At 39.4% G+C, this 23,594-nt stretch overlaps 2 protein-coding genes across 4 annotated transcripts; one reads left to right on the top strand and one right to left on the bottom strand.

Annotated features, from left to right (window-relative positions):
• Positions 1 to 108: 108 nt before the first annotated feature.
• gpr174 (G protein-coupled receptor 174) lies at positions 109 to 10,059 on the top strand. 3 transcript variants are annotated; one of them, XM_057850670.1, is made up of 4 exons: positions 109 to 1,350; positions 3,723 to 4,057; positions 4,818 to 5,589; positions 5,834 to 10,059. In XM_057850670.1, the coding sequence occupies exons 2-3, from the start codon at positions 3,851 to 3,853 to the stop codon at positions 5,586 to 5,588; spliced, it is 978 nt and encodes a 325-aa protein (XP_057706653.1). In that variant the 5' UTR covers positions 109 to 1,350; positions 3,723 to 3,850; the 3' UTR covers position 5,589; positions 5,834 to 10,059. The 3 variants fall into 3 exon arrangements, with proteins under 3 accessions (XP_057706653.1, XP_057706654.1, XP_057706652.1); XM_057850671.1 differs by having other exon boundaries at positions 109 to 3,591; XM_057850669.1 differs by having other exon boundaries at positions 109 to 4,057.
• LOC130924241 (integral membrane protein 2A-like) lies at positions 8,958 to 22,754 on the bottom strand. Its single transcript, XM_057850672.1, has 6 exons — positions 22,538 to 22,754; positions 22,173 to 22,310; positions 12,578 to 12,763; positions 12,383 to 12,493; positions 10,740 to 10,884; positions 8,958 to 10,652 (listed from the first exon to the last, which is right to left on the bottom strand). The coding sequence occupies exons 1-6, from the start codon at positions 22,601 to 22,603 to the stop codon at positions 10,558 to 10,560; spliced, it is 741 nt and encodes a 246-aa protein (XP_057706655.1). The 5' UTR covers positions 22,604 to 22,754; the 3' UTR covers positions 8,958 to 10,557.
• Between the last annotated feature and the right edge of the window lie 840 nt (positions 22,755 to 23,594).

The following is a 23,594-nucleotide window of genomic DNA, read 5'->3' as shown; positions in this document are numbered from 1 at the left end:
TCTCGACTAGCAACGTGTCGCCATTTTGAGATGGGGACACGCACAGGTAAACATCTGTAGACAAACGTCTGAAATTCATATATTTCAGCTGTGTTTTGAGTCTTTTTTTTTTTTTTTTTTCATAAAAACGTCTTAAACATGCCTTATTATCACGAGTCACTGCCGACAGACGCGAGGAGGTGATACAACTTAAAATTAGCGTGTATTGGCCTGCAAATCTGCCCATACAAAGTCGCAGCTGATAGCTGGATAAACAATCAAAAGGAATTGCCTGCAGTGGAGTTCGGAAACATTTGCAACTACCTCATAAAGTCACCCTGTAAGTTGATCTTTATCAATTATGTGGAATATGTACTGTGTGGAACTAAGAAAACTGGTAGTATATACGGAGTGATTATTTCTGCCGTAACCGGTAATTCGCCTCCAAGTCTTATTTAGTCTTGAACACGTCACGGCAAAATAACCAATTCCCACCAGGCCAATAATATACCGATTGACCGATCAGAGCAGTTCACGGCAAAAGAAAAACAATGCTTTGGGAGTTGTCGGTTATGGTAATAATAACCACTGCCTAGTCTATTGAATTGTAGCAGCTAATTGGGGCAAAAAAAATAAATAAATCGATTAAAGTTTACTCACCAGTAATTAAAAAAAAAGTGCTTTGTTCCAAGAATTGAGATGTTTGTTTATTTTACTGTTAACTTCCTCTTATGCAGTAGGTGACAGTTAGCAGCAGCTGCTCGAAATCATTAACGGCTTTTTTCTTGAAACCGATAGGTATTGCATAAGTTGAGAGAGGGCTGTATAACAACTACCCTTAGATGCAACCCACCCTTTAAAACTGCCAGGTGTCAGATATCCCCAAAAAACGCTCCCCTCTTTGACTTATATTGCAGCAATTCATAATTCAAGGATTTCTAATTTCATTGTTGTCTTACTGTGAAAGATTTGCTTCATTGTTAACAAAATATCAGTTAATCACCATATTAAATTTGTTTAGATTTTACAGTCTGCAAATTGAAAATATATTTTAAAACTGCCCTTGAGCAGACAAAGACTATAAAATGTTAGTCAAATTCTTGTAAAGCACACACCTCCTTCCCTCACAGGAAGCTGAATGTGGGCCGAAGACGTGACACAAAGGCAGACATAAAAAGGACATTGTTAAACAATAGCAACAGGAAATAGTGATATCTGAACAAAAACAAGCTTCAGAACAAAGTTTGAAGAATAGAATGAAACATGGAAAGTGAATAATAGCATGAAGAAACGATGGGCTGACTGATGGTTAGACCTTCTGTTTCCTGTCCTCGTCATGCTGCATGACTTCAAAATGGAATACAAAGAGAGGTGAGGTTTTCTAATTGTTAATTGTATAAACTACTAAGGAGATGTGAGTTTGGTTTAGGCAACAGCTGGAGGAGTTAAAGCAAGGCCTCATGGAAAAATCTAGTTCTTCCAATGTGACAAATGTGTGTAAGATGGGTGGGTGCGTATGTACATACACACATTAGTGCATTTGAACATGTATTTTTCCCGCTCTCCCTGCGGACAGTGATTTCACGGTCAGTCGAGAGTCTCCAAGGAGAGCCCACTAAACACATTTGTCACTGGTTTTGTGTTCTAGTACACGTGCTCAAAGCATTTGTACCCCTCTTAATGGAAGTAAAAGGTTGTCAACTGACTCAGTTAAGATATTGTATAAATAAATAATGCAATAAGAATGAACATGTAAAGCAGACATTGGTTTTTAATTTTGGTTCTCTATAAATTCAATATGTGGGGGGAAACGAACTCTTGAAACATACTGCATCTCCACCACAATGATCGTACCATGAAAAAAAATAATTTAATCATAGAGTAGTGTTCAGTGAAGTTGTGTGCTCTTAAGACTTACTTTACTTTTTGCTGTACAAGCAGTCACTATGATGTTTGGTGACATGGTGTGTTGCTCCAAGTTCAAAGATGCAAATTCAAAGCGTACTACGAAAAATACACTATGCCTACTGTGAAACATAAATGAGGCTCTGTTATATCCCGGGCTCCATTTCTGTATGTAGCACAGGGCAGTGGTCCCCAACCTTTTTTGCACCACGGACCGGAGTGATATGGGCCCTTTTTTTCCCACAGATCCGTCAATGTGTGGCAGAAAATTACAGAAAATATCAAGTTAAGTGTGTGGAAAACGTAACTCGGCGTACGCTGAATCAACCTTTTCTAACAGCAGCCTCTCCTAAAACTTGAAGACGAATATCCTTGATTGCAGGTTTAATGAGTTCTTCTCTAATCGTGAAAGGTTTCTTGGCTTTAACAATACGGTTCACCACGAGATATGTTCTCCGTGCGTTCGCTTTTGTTGCCTCATTTACTAGCTTTTAGCCACATAATATGCAGAATGGACTTTGTTGTAGGCCTCTTTTCTGGCTCAGTAGGTGGCCTTTTCCCCATTAAAAAAAAAGCTGTCTTCTGGCTCAGCAGGTGGCCTTTTCACCATAAAAAGCTGTCCAAAGATGTCTGGTTTGCAGTCATCTTCGCTAACGTGTGGGGTTTTTATTTCCGGGAACAAATCTTGTGCGCCTACGTCATTATCGAAGCGCACAAAAAAAGGTGGTAGCGCCACTGGATTTCAATGACGACTTCCTATCCAGTTTTAATATATCTATTGAAAAATCTGAGGAAACAGACCGAAAGAACCACATCCGTCATAGCTGAGGGGTGCCGCCCACAGCACACAAACAACAGCAGCTAACGTACTGTTTACATTGACTAAAGCTGGGCTGCTAGAACACCCCAGTAATGGCGCCCAACCACTAGAGGGCAACAAACACAAATGTCTACTCAGATTAGTAAATAGAGTAGACAAGCATATTGATATGGGTTAGGTCAAGCCAGATTGCGATAGTTAACAAATTCTTCATTATTTCTCTGCAGCCCGGTAGCAAATGCGCCGCGGACCGGTACCAGTCCACGGCCTGGTTGTTGGGGATCACTGGCAAAGGGTGTCTTGAATCTGTGTAGAGTACAGAGAAGTCTCAAGACTATCGAGATATTCTAGAGAATTATGTGCTTTCTCGTGTCTAAAAGCTTCCTGTCAGTTGCAGTTCATGGTTCTTGTAATAGAATAATGGTCCCTACACACTGCTTAAACACCAAAGAATGACAGGAAAAGTAATTGCTTGCGGTTTAAGTTTATAAATATATCTTGACGATTGTCCCATAGCCTTTATGAGAGACCACATATTTGTGCAAGATTTGATTTTTTTAAAATTGTTCATATGACAGTCTGGTTTGTCAACCACACGGCTGAATAAATTTCCCTCCTCTGCTAGCTCCAATGCTTTTACTGATGTTTGTCACAGTCATGCATATTGTCATGTACTTCGGTATTGGGTAAAGCGTCATAGTCGTTGCGGCTTTGCACTAAGCGTCTTAAATAACCACCGCAATTCTGTCACCAAATAGGTTTTGCACATAGACTCGGGCAGGTGTTAATGTGCTGTGTGTTTCTTTTTGTATCAGCAGGGTTTTTCAGTGCAACTCACATTACCATTCAAGGCTGACAGAGAAAAGACCATGCTAACGCTTTTCAATGTACTTGAACACACAAACACACACAAATAGGAAGCTGGTGTGGATAACTTGTCTTACATGAAATCTGCCAAATCATGGTGCAATCATCACAAAGAGTTACCCAATTGATCCAATTTTCTTTCCCTTGTCAGAACTCCAAAGGATTGCCATGGACATAAGTACACACCCGTTGAGGGAAAATGGCCTACGTACCTGATACAAACTCAGACTCAATCCACATCACAGCAGTGTCCATACTGTATGGAATAAGAAAATAATAATGGTGACGATAATGAACGACAGTTGCCAAAATACGGGAGACCTGCGGGTGTATCAGCACCTTGTGTATGCCATTGTGTACACAGTCATCCTTGTCCCGGGACTGCTGGCGAACATACTGGCACTATGGGTATTCACGATTTATATCAGAGAAACCAAGAAGGCAGTGGTGTTCATGATGAATTTGGCCGTGGCAGACCTGATGCAGGTAAAGTTCTTTCCATGTACATGGACTGTACAGTATGGGAGAGCGCATTTGAGTATTCCCAAAACAGTCAATACAAATGTTGAGAGGCATCGATATTAAAACCCTTGCAAAAATGATGGAATAACCAGTCTTAGGGGATGCTCAGTCAGATGTTTAATTGTGGAGGGGAGAACAGCTGGTCATTGACATGACCGCAAACTCATTTCAAAATGGCAACAGTCTGGCTTTAGAAAACATTAAAAGAAATCTAGGGAGGGGGATATGGTATTCACACACTTTTTCAGATCAAGCAGAGGGGAAAGATATGGAATCACTCAATTATAAAGAAAAAATATGGAATCACTCTGTATAAAAGTAAAGTATCGATGGAGTTTGCTTGATCATTCAATATTTTCTGTCCTCAGAATTGAGTGATCCCACAATTTTTGCTGCTCTGCCTGTACAATTAATTGCAACTGACTATCATAATTTTTCTCTTGATTTCTTTTGTTTCTTGAACGCCAGAAAGTTTCATTTTGATATGACAAAAGCATTCAAATCTTTGTTCTATCTTTGTTTTTTTTTCCTACTGAATAAAACAACTGATTGGACATCCACCGAGACTGTTAAGTACATAGTTTTTGCTAGGGGTTGTACAAGTTTTAGCCAAAAAGGACAATCCTAATGACTGGATTACAAATACACTAGGCAAAGTCATTACGTTAATTTGCCTAGCCTGATGTGATGTAATTATTCTAACCTCTCCCACTTCTATTGTCAGGTTCTTTCCCTACCCCTGAGGATCTACTACTACCTGAACAACAGTTGGCCATTTGGTCATGCTCTCTGTCTGATCTGTTTCTATCTCAAGTACGTTAACATGTATGCTTCCATCTACTTCCTGGTTTGTGTGAGTGTACGCCGTTGCGAACTCATCATGCGACCACTGAGGTACAATGGCTCTAGGCAAAAGGTGGATGTGGTCATATGCATCGTGGGTTGGCTCTTCGTCTGCCTTGGCTGTCTGGTTTTCCCTCTACTGAGAAACACGGAAATTGATGATACCGTTGTGACCTCACAGGTCAGCGCCACCACTCCAGAAGGAGTCTGTTTCTCAGAGCTTCCCATGCAGAAGATCAATGGCTCAATAGCCTGGGTCATCTTGATTTTGGGTGAACTCCTGGGTTTCATCATCCCCTTAACTCTGGTGTTAGCCTGCACCTGTCTAACTGCTGGCAGCCTTCGAAAGCGGACAAGCAGGGCAATTCCTGACCTAGGGGAGAAGCGGAGGGCTTTGAGGATGGTGCTAAGTTGCACTGTTGTTTTCTTAGTGTGCTTTGCTCCTTATCACATCAGTATGCCACTGGACTTCTTAGCAAAGGCCAACACGTTAAGCAGCTGCACCCTAAGGGACCTGATCCAGAGATGTCACCCTTTTGCACTCTTCTTGGCTAGCCTCAACTGCAGCCTGGATCCTATCATGTATTACTTCACAACATACGAATTCAGGAGACGACTGAGCAAGCCAGATATACCAGATCTTATTATTTAAGGCAGGGGTTCCCAACCTATTCCACTAAGGCACACTGTGGGTGCAGGATTTCATTCTTACCAAACAAGATGACAACACTTTTTCCCCAATCTGGTGTTTTACAAGTGCAATCAGTTGATTGCAGTCAGGTGTGGCTTGTTTTAGCAGAAGCCTCATTGGTTCAACTGTCTCTGCTGGATCGGCTGGAACAAAAACCAGGACCCACAGTGTGCCTTGAGGACTGGGTTGAAAACCCCTGATTTAAGGCATATGAATGTCTCAAGGATTTTGTCTAATACCTTTTGTCTAAGGACCAGAAGCTCAAACCATTAACGCCAGTAATGTCATAGACAATGACATACACTGCTGGCCAAAAGTATTGGCACCCCTGCAATTCTGTCAAATAATGCTCAATTGCTCCCCAAAAAGGATTGCAATTACAAATGGTTTGGTAGTAATATCTTGTTTCATTTTGCTCGCAATGAAAAAACACAAAAGAGAACGGGAAAGAAATTAAATCATTATCATTTTACACAAAACTCAAAAAATGGGCCAGACAAAAGTATAGACCCCACTCACATGACGTCACAACCACGCCTCCATGCCATATTGTCCGTCAACTCGTCGTGTTTACACATTACCGCTACGTAAATTCCTCCTATTAAGGCATGTTTTTCTGCTCGTTAACATTAATAATCAAAATGGTGAAGGCGTAGTTGGCAGTTGGTTGCAGTAACGGAGAAGATAGACGGAGAGACTTGAACTTCTACCGTATTCCGAGAGACCCGGAGAGGAGAGCGAGATGGACTGCTGCAATTCGACGAGAAAACTGGGCACCAAACGATCACCACAGATTATGTAGTAGTCATTTTAAATCCGGTAAGATGCATTTAATATATATTTAGAGGGTTTCGGGCTGACAACCACAATTATGATCATTGCGAGGCTAATCGCCGACAACATACAGTTTCAAATTCAAGATGCTTATTTCTTCCACCATCATTATTTTTTGAATAATAATTTGCTGGTGCCAAGTGAAAGAAGCTGGCCTCGTCTACGGATCATCAGTTAAACAGGTGTGTCCAAACCTTTCGCAAAGGGGGCCAGATTTGGTGTGGTAAAAATGCAGGGGGCTACCTTGGCTGATTTACATAGAACAATATATTTAAACAAATTTTAGGAAGCCATTCTGTGTGTCACATTTGCTTTATTTTTTTTTTTTAATTCATAATTTCAACAGTCTCGTCTTTGTGGCGTTCTCTTTCGACACTCGGGCTCTTGCGAAATACTGCTGCTGTGAAATTAAACTAGCTTCAAGTTGCTATAATTTCACGCTGCGTATCTTCCCTGTAATGTTGTCGTTCACGTCAGCGTGTCTTGTTTGGTAATATCGCGTCACATCGAACTCTTTGAAAACAGCGACTGTCTCTTTGCAAATGAGGCAGACACAGTTGTTGCGTGTTTTATTGAAGAAATAGTCCAATATCCACCTATCCTTGAAGCGTCGGCCATCGCAGTCAACTTTTTTTATTATTGACTGTCGCCATTTTAGAAAATTGGAAGGGTCACACGGGGTAACGTTGCTTAGAGTTTTTCAAAGTTTCGTGAGAATATGCTGAGTTTCTGTGGACAAGATAGGTGTAGATATCAGGGTAGCAGATGTCAGGCAGAGACGGCGAAGACAGCGGGTCAAAAAATATCGATTTAGGCATCAAATATGGATCTGGCGAATGGATAGACTGAAGTTTTTCCACATAACGCCTTTTATGCAACGCATCCAATGAATTTACAGCGTCTGAAAGCACCGGGGCTTCCATGAATTGCACTATAAATTGCACGACAAATTGAAACCATTGAGAATACGGATAAACAATGACGGACAATATGGTGGCCGGATACAGCGACACGTCATTGTGTGACGTTGGTGAGGGGGGTCTATAGGCACCCTTTGAAAAATCGTGTGATGCTTCTCTAATTTGTGTAATTAATAGCATCTGTTACTAACCTGTGGCACATAACATGTGGTGGTAATAACTAAATCGCACTTGCAGGCAGTTAAAATGGATTAAAGTTAACTCAACGTCTCTCCTGTGTCCTTGTGTGGAACACATTGAGCATGGAGAAAAGAAAGACCAAAGAACTGTCTAAAGACTTGAGGAGCAAAATTGTGAAAAAGAATGGGCAATCTCAAGTTAACAAGTCCATCTCCAAAGACCTGAATGTTCCTGTGTCAACCATGCGCAGTGTCATCAATAAGTGTAAAGCCCATGGCACTGTGGCTAACCTCCCTAGATGTGGAAGGGGGAAAAAAACAGACCATTTAAACGAAAGATTGTGCGGATGGTGGATAAAGAACCTCGACTAACATCCAAACAAGTTCAAGCAGTCCTGCAGTCCAAGGGTACAACAGTGTCAACCCGTACTACCTGTCAGCATCTGAATGAAAAGGGACTCTATGATAGGATACCCGGGAAGACTCTACATCTGACCCAGAGACGTATAAAAGCCAGGCTGGAGTTTGCCTAAACTTACCTGAGAAAGCCAAAAACTTTTTGGGAGAATGTTTTTTGGTCAGATGAGACAAAAGTAGAGCTTCTTGGGAAAAGGCATCAACATAAGAGTTTACAGGAAGAAAAAAAAAACAGGCCTTTAAAGAAAAGAACACTGTCCCCACAGTCAAACATGGCGGATGTTTTGGGGTTGCTTTACTGCCTCTGGCACTGGACTGCTTGACCGTGTGCGTGGCATTATGAAGTCTGGAGACTACCAACAAATTTTGCAGCATAATGTAGGGCCCAGTGTGAGATAGCTGGGTCTCCCTCAGAGGTCATGGGTCTTCCAGCAGGACAATGACTCAAAACACACTTCAAAAAGCACTAGAAAATGGTTTGAGAGAAACCAATGGAAACTTCTAAAGTAGCCAGCAATGCGTCCAGACCTGAATCCCATAGAACACCCGTGGAGAGATCTGAAAATGACAGTTTGGAGAAGGCACCCTTCAAATCTCAGAGACCTGAAGCAAGTGGCCAAAGAAGGATGGTCTAAAATTCCAGCAGAGCATAGTAAGAAACTCATTTATGGATACCGGAAGCGGATGTTCGCCGTTATTTTGTCTAAAGGCTGTGCTACAAAGTATTAGGCTGAGGGTGCCAATACTTTTGTCCGGCCCATCTTTGGAGTTTTGTGTAAAATGTTAATGATTTTTTTTTTTTTTTTTAAATTCTCTTTTGTGTTTTTTCATGGCAAGCAAAATAAATGAAGATATTACTGCCAAAGCATTTGTAATGCAATCATTTTCTGGGAGAAATAGAGCATTATCTGACAGAATTGCAGGGGTGCCAATACTTTTGGCCAGCATTGTATATTGACTTTTTTCTCTCAATATGAAAGTCTTGTTTTTTTAACTTGCCTGTTTGATGTAATAGGCAGACCAAATTCATAAGATTGCCACCATGAAATAAATCCTACCTAAACTGGCTTCACCGATAAAGCGAACACTCATGAGAGGGGATAAAAACGCTTAGTGTCACTTTCCAAAATGATTCCTTTATTTGCACAATGTTGAGTTATCACATCACCATTCTTCATTTTTTAATCACCAAACAAAGTGCAGACAGTTTAATGGCTGTACAAGGGAATCTAGTCGTGTGTTTTGTTTAAAACACGGGCAAACATTTTGAAGCAAACCTCACATTCAATTGTCTTACGGATAGTGATGCAACAAGACCAGTCTCGGTCCCAACTCCCAAAAGTCTTGGTTATGTCTCAGTCTCTGACAATAAAGAAGCACTTAGTAGAACAAAAAATAGCTTGATTTCATGTTTCTAACCTGCCAATATCCCTGTGATGAATGTAACTTTTTGTCATGTTTTTGGTGAAGAAGCCATTGTTATGAGACTCGACCACATATAGGTCACATGCCGTGGTTTTCAAATTACATTTTTATAGTACCGGTCTCGACAAGGACACTGCTCGTCTTGGTCTTATCTTTTGCCGGCCTTGGTATTGACTTGTTCTTGACCGCCCCAAATTTTTGTCTAGTCTTGGTCGCACGCAAGTTTTGGTCTCGGGTATTGTGGTCTTGAGCACAACACTACTTTAGGACACGCATCAAGTATGACACAATTGAGAACAGAACAAACTATCACATTTGAGGGTAATTGAAATAAAAATGCTTATTGCTTGTGCTTATTTTAGCCTTATGAAGCCATATATTTCTAATAAATCCAAAACAAATTAGATATTTGGGGATAAAAAATGGCTCATTTGCAATTTTCAATTTCTTACCACCATTTCATGACACAAATAGTACTGTAAGTATCACTAAAAGAAAAAATACACTTCAACAGTGGGGATTTCTAACACAAATATGGTTAAACACACAGCTTTTATAGGGAGTTACAATAAATAAATATAGTAGAAAGTTTCAGCAGAGACTTGAGGGAAGTGACTTCTGGATTTGTGCTTCTACTTCTACTGCGACATAACATTTCCAAGGTGATGGACGCTATTGTACTACAACATAACATTACCTGCAATAGTATACTGTTACTGTACATCACATGAGTGTAAAAGCCTCATTACAACTCTTTCTGAATGTGCGCTTACAGTGACGCTGTACGCTGCCAACACACACAGGTCTGCTGTAATAGAGATGGTGAAATACAGAAGCATAACTAGGAGTTTGGAGGAAGTTACAGCAACACAAAAGAGGAAACAAAAATAAGTAAATCCTCACTTAATTGGAGAATGTAGCTTTTAGTACAAGACTAGCAGGTTAATAATTGAAAGCTAGGACCAATAAAGGTTGAAGGGAATATAGCAAAGGCAGAGGAGGCTAAATCACAAGCCATTAGGAGCTAAACAAGGAATGCAACTTATAAGAGACTAAATACATCAGTAACCTCTCATCTGAAGGTAGTTTCTCTGCCACCTACTCCCATTATCTACCTCTGTCACTCAGACTCCACGCCATCACACTGCTCTTACATCACGCCTTGCAGATCCGAGTCTCGGTCACAAACTTGTTTTCAAAGTGATTGAAGGTGAAACACTCCTCTGCGGCGCGCTTCTGAATACCTCCACCTAGAAAACAAAGATTGAAAATTTTGCTCAAAAAGGCACGTTATACTCGTAGACTAATGAATTAAAGGGAAAAGGTCATTTGCAGACCTGGTAGGCTGGCACGGCGCTCCATTCTGTACGTTTCCTTGCCGGTGCACAGTTTACGGATATAGAATCCCAAAGGCTTGATGTCATCAATGCGCTCGGTTACCACAAGGTCCTCTTGCACCAGGTAGCTGCGGTACCAGCCAGACTAGGACAGGTTCAAAGGAAATTAGATTAATGGCTAATTCAACAGTCAATTTACAGCATGCTTCACTCGTTTTAACAATAAACATTAAAGGATATGGCAAAAAAAAAAAAGTTATTCCACCATAAATATTGGATTTATGTTCTCTCTTTAATACATGCCAGTGAAAATACTGCCTCCACTCGCAGAGGAATTGGTTTATTGATTATGAATTATAATTACGGTAATGTTCGCACTATAAGGTCCACCTGTCTATAAGGTGCCACACACAAAATTTGACACGAAAACAGAATTTATTCATAGATAAGCCGCACTGGACTATAAGCCGCAGCAGTCCTCACAGTATTATGGGATATTTACACCAAAATATATTAACCGGTAACACTTTATTTGACAGCGGCTCTATATAACTCTCATAAGATCAAATGAACCACCATGTTGCTGTAACTTCCTCATTGCGTCAAGAAGCTTCATATGGCAATCACTGCTCCTTTGGGGGTGAGAGTCAACCTCTGCTGCCACTTACTGTCAACACTGTTGTCGTCCAACATGCTTGCTAGCATGCACTTCAGTGCTACTGATGTAATTAACAATCCAAATTCATGTTCTGTGCTAATTATTTCTTCAGTTACTGTTTCAGCTGTTACATTGATTGCTAGTTATGGTATTTGGTAACACATTATTTGACTGTGGCGCCAAAGGACTGTCACTAGAAAATCATAATTATGACATGACACCGTTCATTAATGAATGTTTATAACAGATGTTTAGTGTTGTCCGGCAAATTATCTCACTTTTAAATGAATATAAAAGATCCAAGCTGAACACGAATGGAGTTAGTGACGTAATTTGCTGGATGACACATAATGACATCTGTCATATGCATTCAGTATTGCCCATGACCGTGTCATTGTCATAATTATGACGGTCTTATGACAGTGTTATGACGCCGTTGTCAAATAAAGTGTTACCTACTAACCCAAATAAATCAACAAATAAGCCACAATGGACTATAAGCCGCAGGATTCAAAATGAAGGAAAAAAGTAGCGGCTTAAAGTTCGAAAATTACGGTATTTTAAATGAATTGCTAGGACCTTTTTTGACATAAGTAATTGCACATCTGCAATACTAATCAGACAATTTTCATGCATTGAACCAAAAGTAATTAAACTGCGATCGATTCAATGCCCTGAGAATTAAATGATCTGAACTGGAATAATCATAGGCATAACTTTAAGATTTTACAAATATACCATGCACTGAAATTATGTTATGGTGCAATCCAATATATACTAGTCAAAAAGATTTAACCATAGGCAGATTAAGGAAAATTTTGATTTCTTAAAAAAAGAAAAAAAATCTTGGCGTTATTATTCATGGCTAAACATTCAAACACATTTTTTTGACATCCAAGATCCAATGAATGCGTTATTCGAAGGTAAAATATTATTTTTTATTAAGGGGCAGTCTGTGTATTTTGTGTGATATCATTCGGCTCACCCTCAACTGTGAGAAGAGGTCAATGAGGTCTTGAGGAGGCAACACAACCGATGTGTTCAGTGGAATCACAAAGCAGGTCTTCAGAGTCAAGTCCAAATATGCAGTAAGCTTCTACATACACAAAAGGAATAACCAAGAAATAATTCAGAATGCATCTAGAGTGTACTTTGTGTTTGAGCAGCATCCCTCCCTCACCCTGTTGAAGTCATGGAGGATGTAAGCAGGGTCTCCGGGTCTGAAACGGGGAGGTGGGACGCTAATGACGGCCATGCTGTCAGAAATTTCCACCTCTTCCTCAACACGTGGGAGATAGTACGGCTGTCTCTCTGCATCGCCAATGCTTGACATGTCACTGTACTGCATGGTGCCGTGATAGAGCCTCTAAAATACACGGGAAAGAGCTAAATTAATCTAAAATTAATCTCTCTAATACACAAAACCAGGTTCATCAGCAGTAATTTACGTAATCAAAAAGTATCTTCAAGAGGGGTTGTACATATTTATCAAATGTCATATCCCAATTGCATAGCCTTGGAAAGTGACTGTGTGTACTTTCTGCATAAATTCAGTTTATGAGCTGTCTATTGTTGGTGAATATACAGTGGCATGAAAAAGTGTCTGAACATTTTGGAATACCTCACATTTCAGCATGTGACCTGATTTTTGTCAAAATCATACAGATGAAAAAAACTGTCTGCTTTAACTAAAACCACCCAAACATTTATAAGGTTTCATATTTCAATGAGCGTAGCATGCAAACAATGACAGAAGGGGGGGAAATAAGTAAGTGAACCCTCTGCCTAAGGAGACTTAAAGAGCAATTGAAAACAATTTTTACCAAACAATTTGTCAGGTGTGTGCCCAATCACTGGTGAGTGTTTTAAAGCTGCCCTGCCCACTATAAAACACACACCTGTTAAGAATTGTCTTTGGTAAAAATTGTCTTGTTGAGAAGCGTTGTATGATGCGCATCATGGCTCGGTCAAAAGAGCTGTCTGAAGACCTGCGATCAAGGGTTATTGATTTGTATAAAGCTAGGAAAAGATACAAAACCATCTTTAAAAGTCTGGATGTTCATCAATCGACAGTCAGAAAAGCTGTCTACCAATGGCGAAAGTTTGGCACTGTTGCTTCTTTCCGAAGGAGTGGCTGTCCACCAAAGATGACGCCAAGAGGTCAGCGCAAAAAGGCACTTTGACAATCCACAGAAGTTTTGGCAAAATATTTTGTGGACTGATGAAACCAAAGTTAATTGTTTGGAAGTAATACACAACGTCATGTGTGGAGGAAAAATGGAACAGCTCACCAACATCAACACCTCATCCCCACCGTGAAGCATGGTGAGGGAGCATCATCATTTGGGGCTGTTTTGCTTCCTCAGAGCCTGGACAACTTGCAATTATTAATGAAAGAATGAATTCAAAGGTTTATTAGGATGTTTTGCAGGAAAACCTGAGGCCATCTGTCAGACAGTTGAAGCTAAAAAGAGGACACAGAAGTAAATCAACTTCAGAATGGTTTCAGAAGAACAAAATACACATTCTGGAGTGGCCAAGTCAAAGTCCAGACTTGAACCCCATTGAGATGCTGTGGCATGACCTAAAGACAGAGATTCATGCCAGACATCCCAGGAATCTGACTGGACTACAGCAGTTTTGTAGAGAGGAATGGGCCAAGATTAGTCCTGATCGATGTTCCAGATTGATCTGCAGCTACAGGAAGCGTCTGGTTGAAGTTATTGCTGCCAAAGGGGGGCCACAAAATATTAAATGTGATGGTTCAGTTACTTATTTTCCCCTTTCTGTCATTGTTTGCATACTATCCTCATTAAAATATAAAAACCTTCAAATGTTTGGTGGTTTTAGTTAAAGCAGACACTGTTTTTTCATCTGTGTGATTTTGACAAAGAACAGATCACATTTGATGGTGATTTTATGCAGAAATGTGTGAAATTCCAAAAGGTTCGGATACTTTTTCTTGCCACTGTAGAATATGTGACACCAAGGGCGTAGTCTTGCATAGGGACTGTAGGGACATAACACTATCAACTTTTCAAAATACTCAAATTGCCCCCACCAACTTTTAAGCAACCTTACTTGCATGATATAACGAGTTCAGTTATATAGGTAAATTTAGATTGTCTTCCCATATGTTGTAAGGATATAATTGAACCTACCATAACTAAGTGAATTATTTTCATCATGTTCAGACTAACATTTACCCCTTTTCACTTGCTGAATGTGCCGGTTCATTTTTCCCCCCTCAAACAGATGTTTGATTGACTGATGACTTACATTTATTTAAAATGTATTCATCTATTTTCTTTTCTACGTTATCTATTTAAAAAATGTTATTTGCCTTATGCAGACATTTTTTCAGATAATCATACATTAATCATAACCGACGTAAAAGTTTTCATTTTTTTGTCAAGTTTGGCTGTGCTTGTGAACAAAAGCAGTAGTGTTTTACCAGAAGGAAGGTGCGGTTTTTATTTATTTTTATTTTTGTTTTTTTCACTTATATTTAACTTATCTATTTGGACAGACAACTTTGAGTGGTCTTAAGACAAATTTTTATGTTTTGCAATCCTGGATAGTTCAGAGATTATTTACAAGTTTGTACTTATTGTGTGTGTGTAAGTATAATTTAAATTATGTTCAAATATCAATTATCAATATCAAATTTCAATTTGCTAATAAAATCCAGACATTTATTCTGGAAGTTTTTAAAATGTACAGTGGGGCAAATAAGTATTTAGTCAACCACTAATTTTGCAAGTTCTCCTACTTGAAAAGATTAGAGAGGCCTGTAATTGTCAACATGGGTAAACCTCAACCATGAGAGACAGAATGTGGGTAAAAAAAAAAGCAGAAAATCACACTGTTTGATTTTTAAAGAATGTATTTCCAAATTTGAGTGGAAAATAAGTATTTGGTCACCTACAAACGCGCAAGATTTCTGGCTGTCAAAGTGGTCTAACTTCTTCTAACGAGGTCTAACTAAGCCTGTTGCAATATGCAATAATTCCATTTATCGCACAATAAATAAAAACGAAGGCGGTGATTTATCGCCTCGCGTGCACATGCGTGTGTGGCAGACGTGCTTTTAAAAGTTCGGATTCCTTGTTACCAACTGCACAAAATGCATCTTTGTTCCAAGTCCGGCAAAAAATAGCGCCAGAGCCAATCGTTCCACTCGTTACCTGTATTAATGGCACCTGTTTTAACTCATTATCGGTATAAAAGACACCTGTCCACAACCTCAGTCAGTCACACTCCAAACTCCACTATGGCCAAGACCAAAGAGCTGTTGAAGGACACCAGAGACAAAATTGTAGACCTGCAACAGGCTGGGAAGACTGAACCTGCAATAGGTAAAACACTTGGTGTAAAGAAATCAACTGTGGGAGCAGTTATTAGAAAATGGAAGACATACAAGACTAGAGGTGTGCGAAATTTCCGATTCTTAGATTTTTCGCGATTCGGCGGTGGAAGATTCGAGAACGATTCACAAACATCCAAATTCCGATTATTGAAATATGTCAAGTAAAGCAGAAGTAAAACACAGTCAGCGCGCCGCGCGGTCTTCGGAACTGAATGAGGTACTGAGCGAGAGTAGCTAAACATCATGCTTGTCATTACCCGGCCCCTCGGGTAATGCCAATGCTCAACTCACGGCTCTAGCTCAACTCATGCCGCGAGATAAAAAAAGCAACAACATACCTGACTGCTGCCGAAAGCTGCTACAAAGTAGGTCCACAATACATAATGTTAAGGTAGATATCATATTTATATAGGACTAGATGTAGTATAGACTCGGTGGCGATACCAGTACATGTAGAGAAAGCAGGCGTAGTAAATGGCCGCCATCTTAAAGCAGTAGACTTCCCTGCAAGGCTGTTGTAGCGAACCTTCCAAGCGAACCTAATTAACTTTTTATCTAAAATACTCTTAAATCACATGTCGAAAGTAGACAAAAGGGAAATTATGGAATAACAGGAGCAATTTTAACAACTTTAACAGTTGATTGACAACATTAAATTAATTGAATGTAGTTTAAAGCTGCTGATACAGAATGGGGATTTGAGTATATTATTTATTGTTTTTAACTGTTAACTTGATACTGAAATAGTTGTTTATTTAAGCCCGCGAGGCTTTTTTTTTTTTTTTTTTTTTTTACAGTTTTTGTAACTAATGTACAAAACATTAGCAGCTAATAGCGGGGGGTCATCAATAATCGATTTATAATCGAATCGTAGCCTCTGAATCGTAATCGAATCGTTAGGTGCCCAAAGATTCACACCTCTATACAAGACCACTGATAATCTCCCTCGATCTGGGGCTCCATGCAAGATCTCACCCCGTGGCGTCAAAATGATAACAAGAACGGTGAGCAAAAATCCCAGAACCACATGGGGGGACCAAGTGAATGACCTACAGAGAGCTGGGACCACAGTAACAAAGGCTACTATCAGTAACACAATGCGCCGCCAGGGACTCAAATCCTGCACTGCCAGACGTGTCCCCCTGCTGAGGAAAGTACATGTCCAGGCCAGTCTGCGGTTCGCTAGAGAGCATTTGGATGAAGAAGAGGACTGGGAGAATGTGTTATGGCCAGATGAAACCAAAACAGAACTTTTTGGTAGAAACACAGGTTCTCGTGTTTGGAGGAGAAAGAATACTGAATTGCATCCGAAGAACACCATACCCACTGTGAAGCATGGGGGTGGAAAAATCATGCTTTGGGGCTGTTTTTCTGCAAAGGGACCAGGACGACTGATCTGTATAAAGGAAAGAATGAATGGGGCCATGTATCGAGAGATTTTGAGTGAAAATCTCCTTCCATCAGCAAGGGCATTGAAGATGAGACGTGGCTGGGTCTTTCAGCATGACAATGATCCCAAACACACAGCCAGGGCAACAAAGGAGTGGCTTCGTAAGAAGCATTTCAAGGTCCTGGAGTGGCCTCGCCAGTCTCCATATCTCAACCCCATGGAAAATCTGTGGAAGGAGTTGAAAGTCCGTGTTGCCCAAAGACAGCCCCAAAACATCACTGCTCTAGAGTTTTGCATGGAGGAATGGGCCAAAATACCAGCAACAGTGTGTGAAAAGCTTGTGAAGAGTTACAGAAAACGTTTGGCCTCCGTTATTGCCAACAAAGGGTCCATATGAAAATATTGAGATGAACTTTTGGTATTGACCGAATACTTATTTTCCACCATGATTTGCAAATAAATTCTTTAAAAATCAAACAATATGATTTTCAGTTTTTTTTATTCCACATTCTGTCTTTCATGGTTGAGGTTTACCCATGTTGACAATTACAGACCTCTCTAATATTTTCAAGTGGGAAAACTTGCACAATTAGTGGTTGACTAAATACTTATTTGCCCCACTGTATCTTTAGTAGCTTTTGAAAACAAAGGTTTCAATCCAACGTTGTATCACAATCAGCCAATACACGTGAAAGTTAGTGTAAGTCAATACAGATTTATTTTGCATTGATCATTTAGCCTATCAATTAATTAGGCTCATATTCTTGAGAAAAGTAGCCCTGACCCCCGTTCACCCAATCTGTTTGGTCTTATTAATGTCCCATCCCCAGCAAAAAGTGTACATGTAGGTCATGCTGTTATATTGTCCCTACCAATGTTGAGGTCATACCTACGCCCTTGTGTGACACAATTGTTTCTTCTGGGATTGTAAATTTGAGCACTAAAAAAACCTTAATGATTTAAACAGAAATCAGCTAAAGTTGAGTCAGCTTTTTTCCATGAGTGTTGTATAAAAATTTTTATGAGGGCATATTGTGCATAGAGCTCAGAGCCCACGGTTTCTCTCAATATTAAAAGAAAAAAAAAAAAGAAAATAAAAAGGCGTACTGATGAAACGTGCAGTAGCAGGAAGTAGACACCTACACATTGACACACATTGATATTTTTAGACTGACGATAAGGGAATGCAGATGGCCTGTAACAGTAAATATCCAGACTTATCAAGGCCATACTGGTGGAAAAACAATAACAATTATACCACATATGCCACACTTATATGTTAATATTGTGGCCTACATGAACCCATATGTGATATCCTCATATGCGGACGCTACTTCTTTATGGGGTTAAATTTTGTTTTTTTTCTAATTATTAAAAATAGTCACTTGCCCTATAAGAGTGATATTTGATAGCAGGCTCAACTTTGAAAAACAGATTAGTTCTGTTGTAAGCGCAAGTTTTTTCCAGCTCCTTCTCTTGGCCAAAGTGAAGCCTTTTCTTAGTCGCCACGACCTTGAAAAAGTAATTCACGCTTTTATAAGCTCAAGGCTGGATTACTGGAATGCACTTTATGTTGGTCTTCCCAAATCTTCTATTTCCCGTCTGCAACTTGTACATAATGCTGCTGCTCGGTTTTTAACCTGTACACCTAGACGTGAACATATTACCCCCGCGCTGTCATGGCTCCAGTGGCTTCCAGTCCATTTTAGAATTGATTTCTAACTTTTACTGTTTAATTTTAATTCTATTAATGGCCAGGCTCCTTCTTATTTTTCAGAGATTTTACCCCTCCGTGACTCTGGCAGGGCTCTTCGTTCTACCGGCCAGCTACTTTTGCAAGTTCCGAGGTCGAGACTTAAAGGGTACCACGGATAGAAAGACATGCAGTTCTTAAAAGATAAAAGTTAGGGAGAGTTATTATAATTTGAATGTTAAAACCCGTATTAATGTTTTCATTTTTTAATAAAATTTGTAAAAATTTAAATAAAAAAATAAACTCGTAGCTTGGCATTGTTGTTTACGTCGCAAGGCGGTGACGTCACATTGGCTCCCTGCCGTACTTCCATAGTGTCACTCTTTAACTATGTAAGGTAGTGATTTAAATACACCACAAGATGTCAGTGGTGTGTTTTAAATTAATTAGCCATCAAGCCAATGAGTGCGTTTTGTCCCTCGACTGACACCGTAGTTCCCTGTTTACTTAGGGTCTATTGTACTTTAGGTCATTTGAGTGTTGTCTTCACAACGTACGAGACTCCTGATAATGGCTCCCAGCATCATAGTTTGTATATTGTGACTGAATATTCCCATCCAGTGTGTTTGTTGAGCTAAACGAGTTGCTAAAATGTTTGAATAGAGTTTGACCAAAGTCTGAGTAAGTTTTATGTGAATTTTGCATTTTTTATTGTGAATGCCAGTTCTCTTTGCATTGTTGTTTAACTGTGTGAGAATAGGGCCTCATCAATACAGATTGAAGCGCTTTTCTTTTTGTGAAAATTATTTTTTTGAGAGATATTATTATTTTTGTTGTATTCTCACTATATGATACTTATTTTTGTTGTGAAGGAGTTGCCGAAGCTTTTGCCAATGAACGCCTGTGTCCACTCACCTTTCTCTGCCTTTTAGATCGTTGTGCAAAATAGGGCGTCATTATAATCTGTTGGGAATTAATGAATTTATTCGTTTTCTTGACAATTATTCACCGGGAAGCAACTGGCAGGATGATCAACAATCTGGACATCTGCTTTTACGTGATAAAAATAGGGTAAGACGTAAACACCATCAGACGTCTCTGTAGAGGCAAACGTTTTCGTGTGTTGTGATGCACGGCCCCGGGCTATCAGCAAAAACAATAAAACTGCTGTGTTTCACAGTATACCATAATCATATGTAAAGCACACAGCAGCTCTGGATGCTAACTATCTCCATAATAATATTGGAATAACTTGGATCACACAATAGTTTACCATGGAGATCTGCAAACAGTTTTTGATATCAAACACTCTCCTGCTCTTGTCACTAGAGCAGGGGAGTGCTGTCACTAGCGACTTGACACATGAACGCGACTCGACTCATTCGCGTCTTTTTCTTTGCTGTCCTCCACATGTTCCACTCGGGTTCAAATTGGAAGGGCAGCACCGAGGACATGTTAAGGTAGTTAAAGACTGACACGGTGGAAGTCCGGCAGCGCCCTGTGACGTCAACAACAATGGCGACCTACGAGTTAAAATAATTTTACAAATTTTACGAAACGAAAGCATTAAGAGGGGTTTTAATACCAAATGATTCTAACTTGTACTAACATTTATCTTTTAAGAACTACATCACTTTCCATCCGTGGTACCCTTTAAACAGTGGGGAGACCGATCTTTTGCAGTTGCTGACCCCAGGTTGTGGAATAGTCTACCCCCTGAAATCTGCACCATTACAAATCTAGGCCTTTTTAAATCTCCGTTAAAGACACACTTTTTTAGACTCGCTTTTTTTCCCCAGACTAGGTAGCCTGGTTTTATTTCTTAAGGGTTTTAATGTTTTCGGATTATATCTGTTTTATTGTTTTATTTGCTGTTTGGACTTGTATTGCATTGTGTTGTTTTTAGGGCTGTCAAACGATTAAAAATTTTAATAGCGTTAATCACAGCTTAAAAATTAATCGTAATTAATCGCAATTCAAACCATCTCTAAAGTACGCCATATTTTTCTGTAAATTATTGTTGGAATGGAAAGATCAGTAAAGCAGTGATTGGAAATACACCACAAGATGTAAATGGCAAGTTTTAAATTCATTAGAGATTTAGCCAAGGCAAAGTCTGAGTAAGTTTTATGTGTATTTTGCATAGCTATTTTGATTGGGAATGCCAGTTCTCTTTGCATTGAGCGCTTTTCTTTTTGAGAACATTCTTTTTTTGAGAGATAGGAATATTATTTTTGCTCTGCCCAAATGCATGATGGGAAGCTGGGCAACCATGACTGTCAGTGGTGGCTACCAATGGTATACAGTATGTTCTGCGTTGTGTTGAATTTAGCATGTTAAGAAAACCATCATCTCCTGCTCCACCAAATTGCATGCTGGGAAGTTGTGCAAACATGACTGTCAATAGTGGCTGCAAATTGTATACAATATGGTCTGCGTTGTGTTCAATTAAGCATGTTTAGAAAATAATAGTCTGATCGTCAATGAGCGCCTGTGTCTACTCGCATTTCTCTTGCTTTTTCCCTCCCAATGTGCTAAAACTCATTGTAAACTGTTTGAGGCAACGCATGAAAGGGTCATTCCGTGCACGCGTTTATTGCATCAAATATTTTGACGTAATTAAAAAAAAAAAATTACCGCCCGTTAACACGATAAATTTGACCTAGTTGTTTTCGTTTTTTGTTTTTTTTCTTAATGCCATAGTATAATACTTTCCTGCCTTTTATTTATCATGAACCATGTTTGTCGTTGTTGTAAAGCACTTTGAGGGCCTTTCGGGTTTTTCAAAAGGGCTATAGAAATAAATTTGATTGATTGATTGATAAAAGGTTAAACAAGTGAATTTTAAAACCTCTCCACATAAGTAATGCATCCTAGTTGCTTCATTTCTCGTCATGAATAGCACTATTGTATTTTCTAATATTTTCAATTGAATTTAGTATTTTTTTCCTTTCACTGTGGCCCTTACACTGTGCCCTTCGTAATCAATCCACTAGGGGAAGCCAAAGCACAAGTAATGGAGTTTAACTGAGAACAAATATATCTTGGTCAGTATGTGCTAAAAATGTTTAAAAAAAAAAAAAAAAAAATAGGCAAAAAAATAAATAAATAAAAGTATATGTACTGAAATTTGCTCGGTGTGAAATCTTGAGTGCTGGATAAAGGCCAACAAGTATGTGTACCATTTGCCATTTAATAGATTGAAGATAATTTGTTTATAATCGTTCTGCTTGTCGCGAAAATATTACCAACGTACATATTGGAACTCAAAGGAAATAATGAAAAAAACATCTAAAATTAGATCGACAGATAGGTCAATTTACCTTTGGAGTAAAATATCGATAGAGACAAGCTCCCCCGACGATGAGTCCGCTGAGGATGAAGGCTATGCCTAGCAATGTAACCAAACACCGACCTGTGGAGCCTGCGATGCCCACCGGAGCGGTGGCGAGTTCGGGGTCCTGCACACATTGCAACGGCACAAATTATGTATTGGAAATACATGCTGCCATGCACTTCACAGTTATTTGTCGTCATCCTCAAGGAACGCCATGTTCTGATATGTCTCGAATTCGTATGCTTGCACGGGCACGGACCACGGAGACGAACGAACCCATGAACTGCGTGCGTTCAACGTCGGTTCGCTGCAGGCCTGCTAACGGGATTATTAATACACACTGCCGCTCACCTTCACGACAGGCTCCTTGACCAGAGCTTTCTGCGCCAAAGCCGGGTTAAAAGCGATCTTCACCATCGTGCCACAAACACGTCGGATTCCCAAAGGAAGAAATAATAACACCTATAGCCGTCGGTACCGGAGTGTTAGGTTTTACTGTGTATTCGCTGCAGCTCAGCGATGTGACGCACTTTGCAGCCTCTGACTAGTTTAGCGAGCACTTCCGGTGGCAGTATTCCGACTGGGATTAAAAATGGCAGCCAGCGGTCTAATTTCATAACACAGGCAAACCCACAAATACTGTGTCGATAATTTAAACAATTGTAGTGATATATATGATTCCATGACATTTTTTGTTTTCATATTGTTAGGTTATAATATAGTATTTAATTTTATTAGTTTGAAATTTAATAGTTGAATTTGGCGCCTACCTTTGGTTTACGGTGAAATTGTTTTTAACCCAAACAGCAGTAGCAAACAGTATTTCCTCACCGTTCTTGAGACAAAGGCATTTTTACATCAGGAAATTCAAACAACGTCACACAAAAAAATACTTCTATAAATGTGTACCGTCAGCTATCGAGTACAATAAAGTCAAATTTATTTATAGCCCTAAGTATCCCAAGGGGCTTCAAAGACAAATAACAAGTAACATGCAATAAATATTAAACCATAAAATAATGACCAGAAAATCATGTAAAACCTTAAATGTATTTTTACTAGGGCTGTCAAACGATTGAAATTTTTAATCGAGTTAATTACAGCTTAAAAATGAATTAATCGTAATTAATCACAATTCAAACCATCTATAAAACATGCCATATTTTTCTGTAAATTGTTTTTGGAATGGAAAGATAAGACACAAGACGGATATATACATTCAACATACGTTACATAAGTACTGTATTTGTTTATTAAGACAATAAATCAACAAGATGGCATTAACATTATTAACATTCTCTTAAAGATAGGAGGATGGATAGAAAGACTTGTAGTTCTTAAAAGATAAATGTTAGTACAAATTATAGAAATTTTGTATTAAAACCCCTCTTAATGTTTTTGTTATATT

This window comes from Corythoichthys intestinalis, chromosome 11 (genome assembly GCF_030265065.1).
Source record: "Corythoichthys intestinalis isolate RoL2023-P3 chromosome 11, ASM3026506v1, whole genome shotgun sequence".
In the NCBI taxonomy this organism is placed as follows: domain Eukaryota; kingdom Metazoa; phylum Chordata; class Actinopteri; order Syngnathiformes; family Syngnathidae; genus Corythoichthys; species Corythoichthys intestinalis.
Note: the sequence above shows the minus strand (reverse complement) of the source record. Positions and strands in the feature narration are given on the sequence as shown.

What these genes read in the sequence shown, in the direction of transcription:
- gpr174 (XM_057850670.1), top strand. Translation starts at nt 3,851, where the DNA reads ATGGTGACGATAATGAACGACAGTTGCCAAAATACGGGAGACCTGCGG. An exon ending in CCGTGGCAGACCTGATGCAG is followed by an intron (nt 4,058 to 4,817) that starts GTAAAGTTCTTT and finishes TTCTATTGTCAG; the next exon opens with GTTCTTTCCCTACCCCTGAG.
- LOC130924241 (XM_057850672.1), bottom strand. Translation starts at nt 22,603, where the DNA reads ATGGTGAAGATCGCTTTTAACCCGGCTTTGGCGCAGAAAGCTCTGGTC. An exon ending in ATCGATATTTTACTCCAAAG is followed by an intron (nt 12,764 to 22,172) that starts GTAAATTGACCT and finishes CGTGTATTTTAG; the next exon opens with AGGCTCTATCACGGCACCAT. An exon ending in GCGCCGTGCCAGCCTACCAG is followed by an intron (nt 10,653 to 10,739) that starts GTCTGCAAATGA and finishes TTTGTTTTCTAG; the next exon opens with GTGGAGGTATTCAGAAGCGC.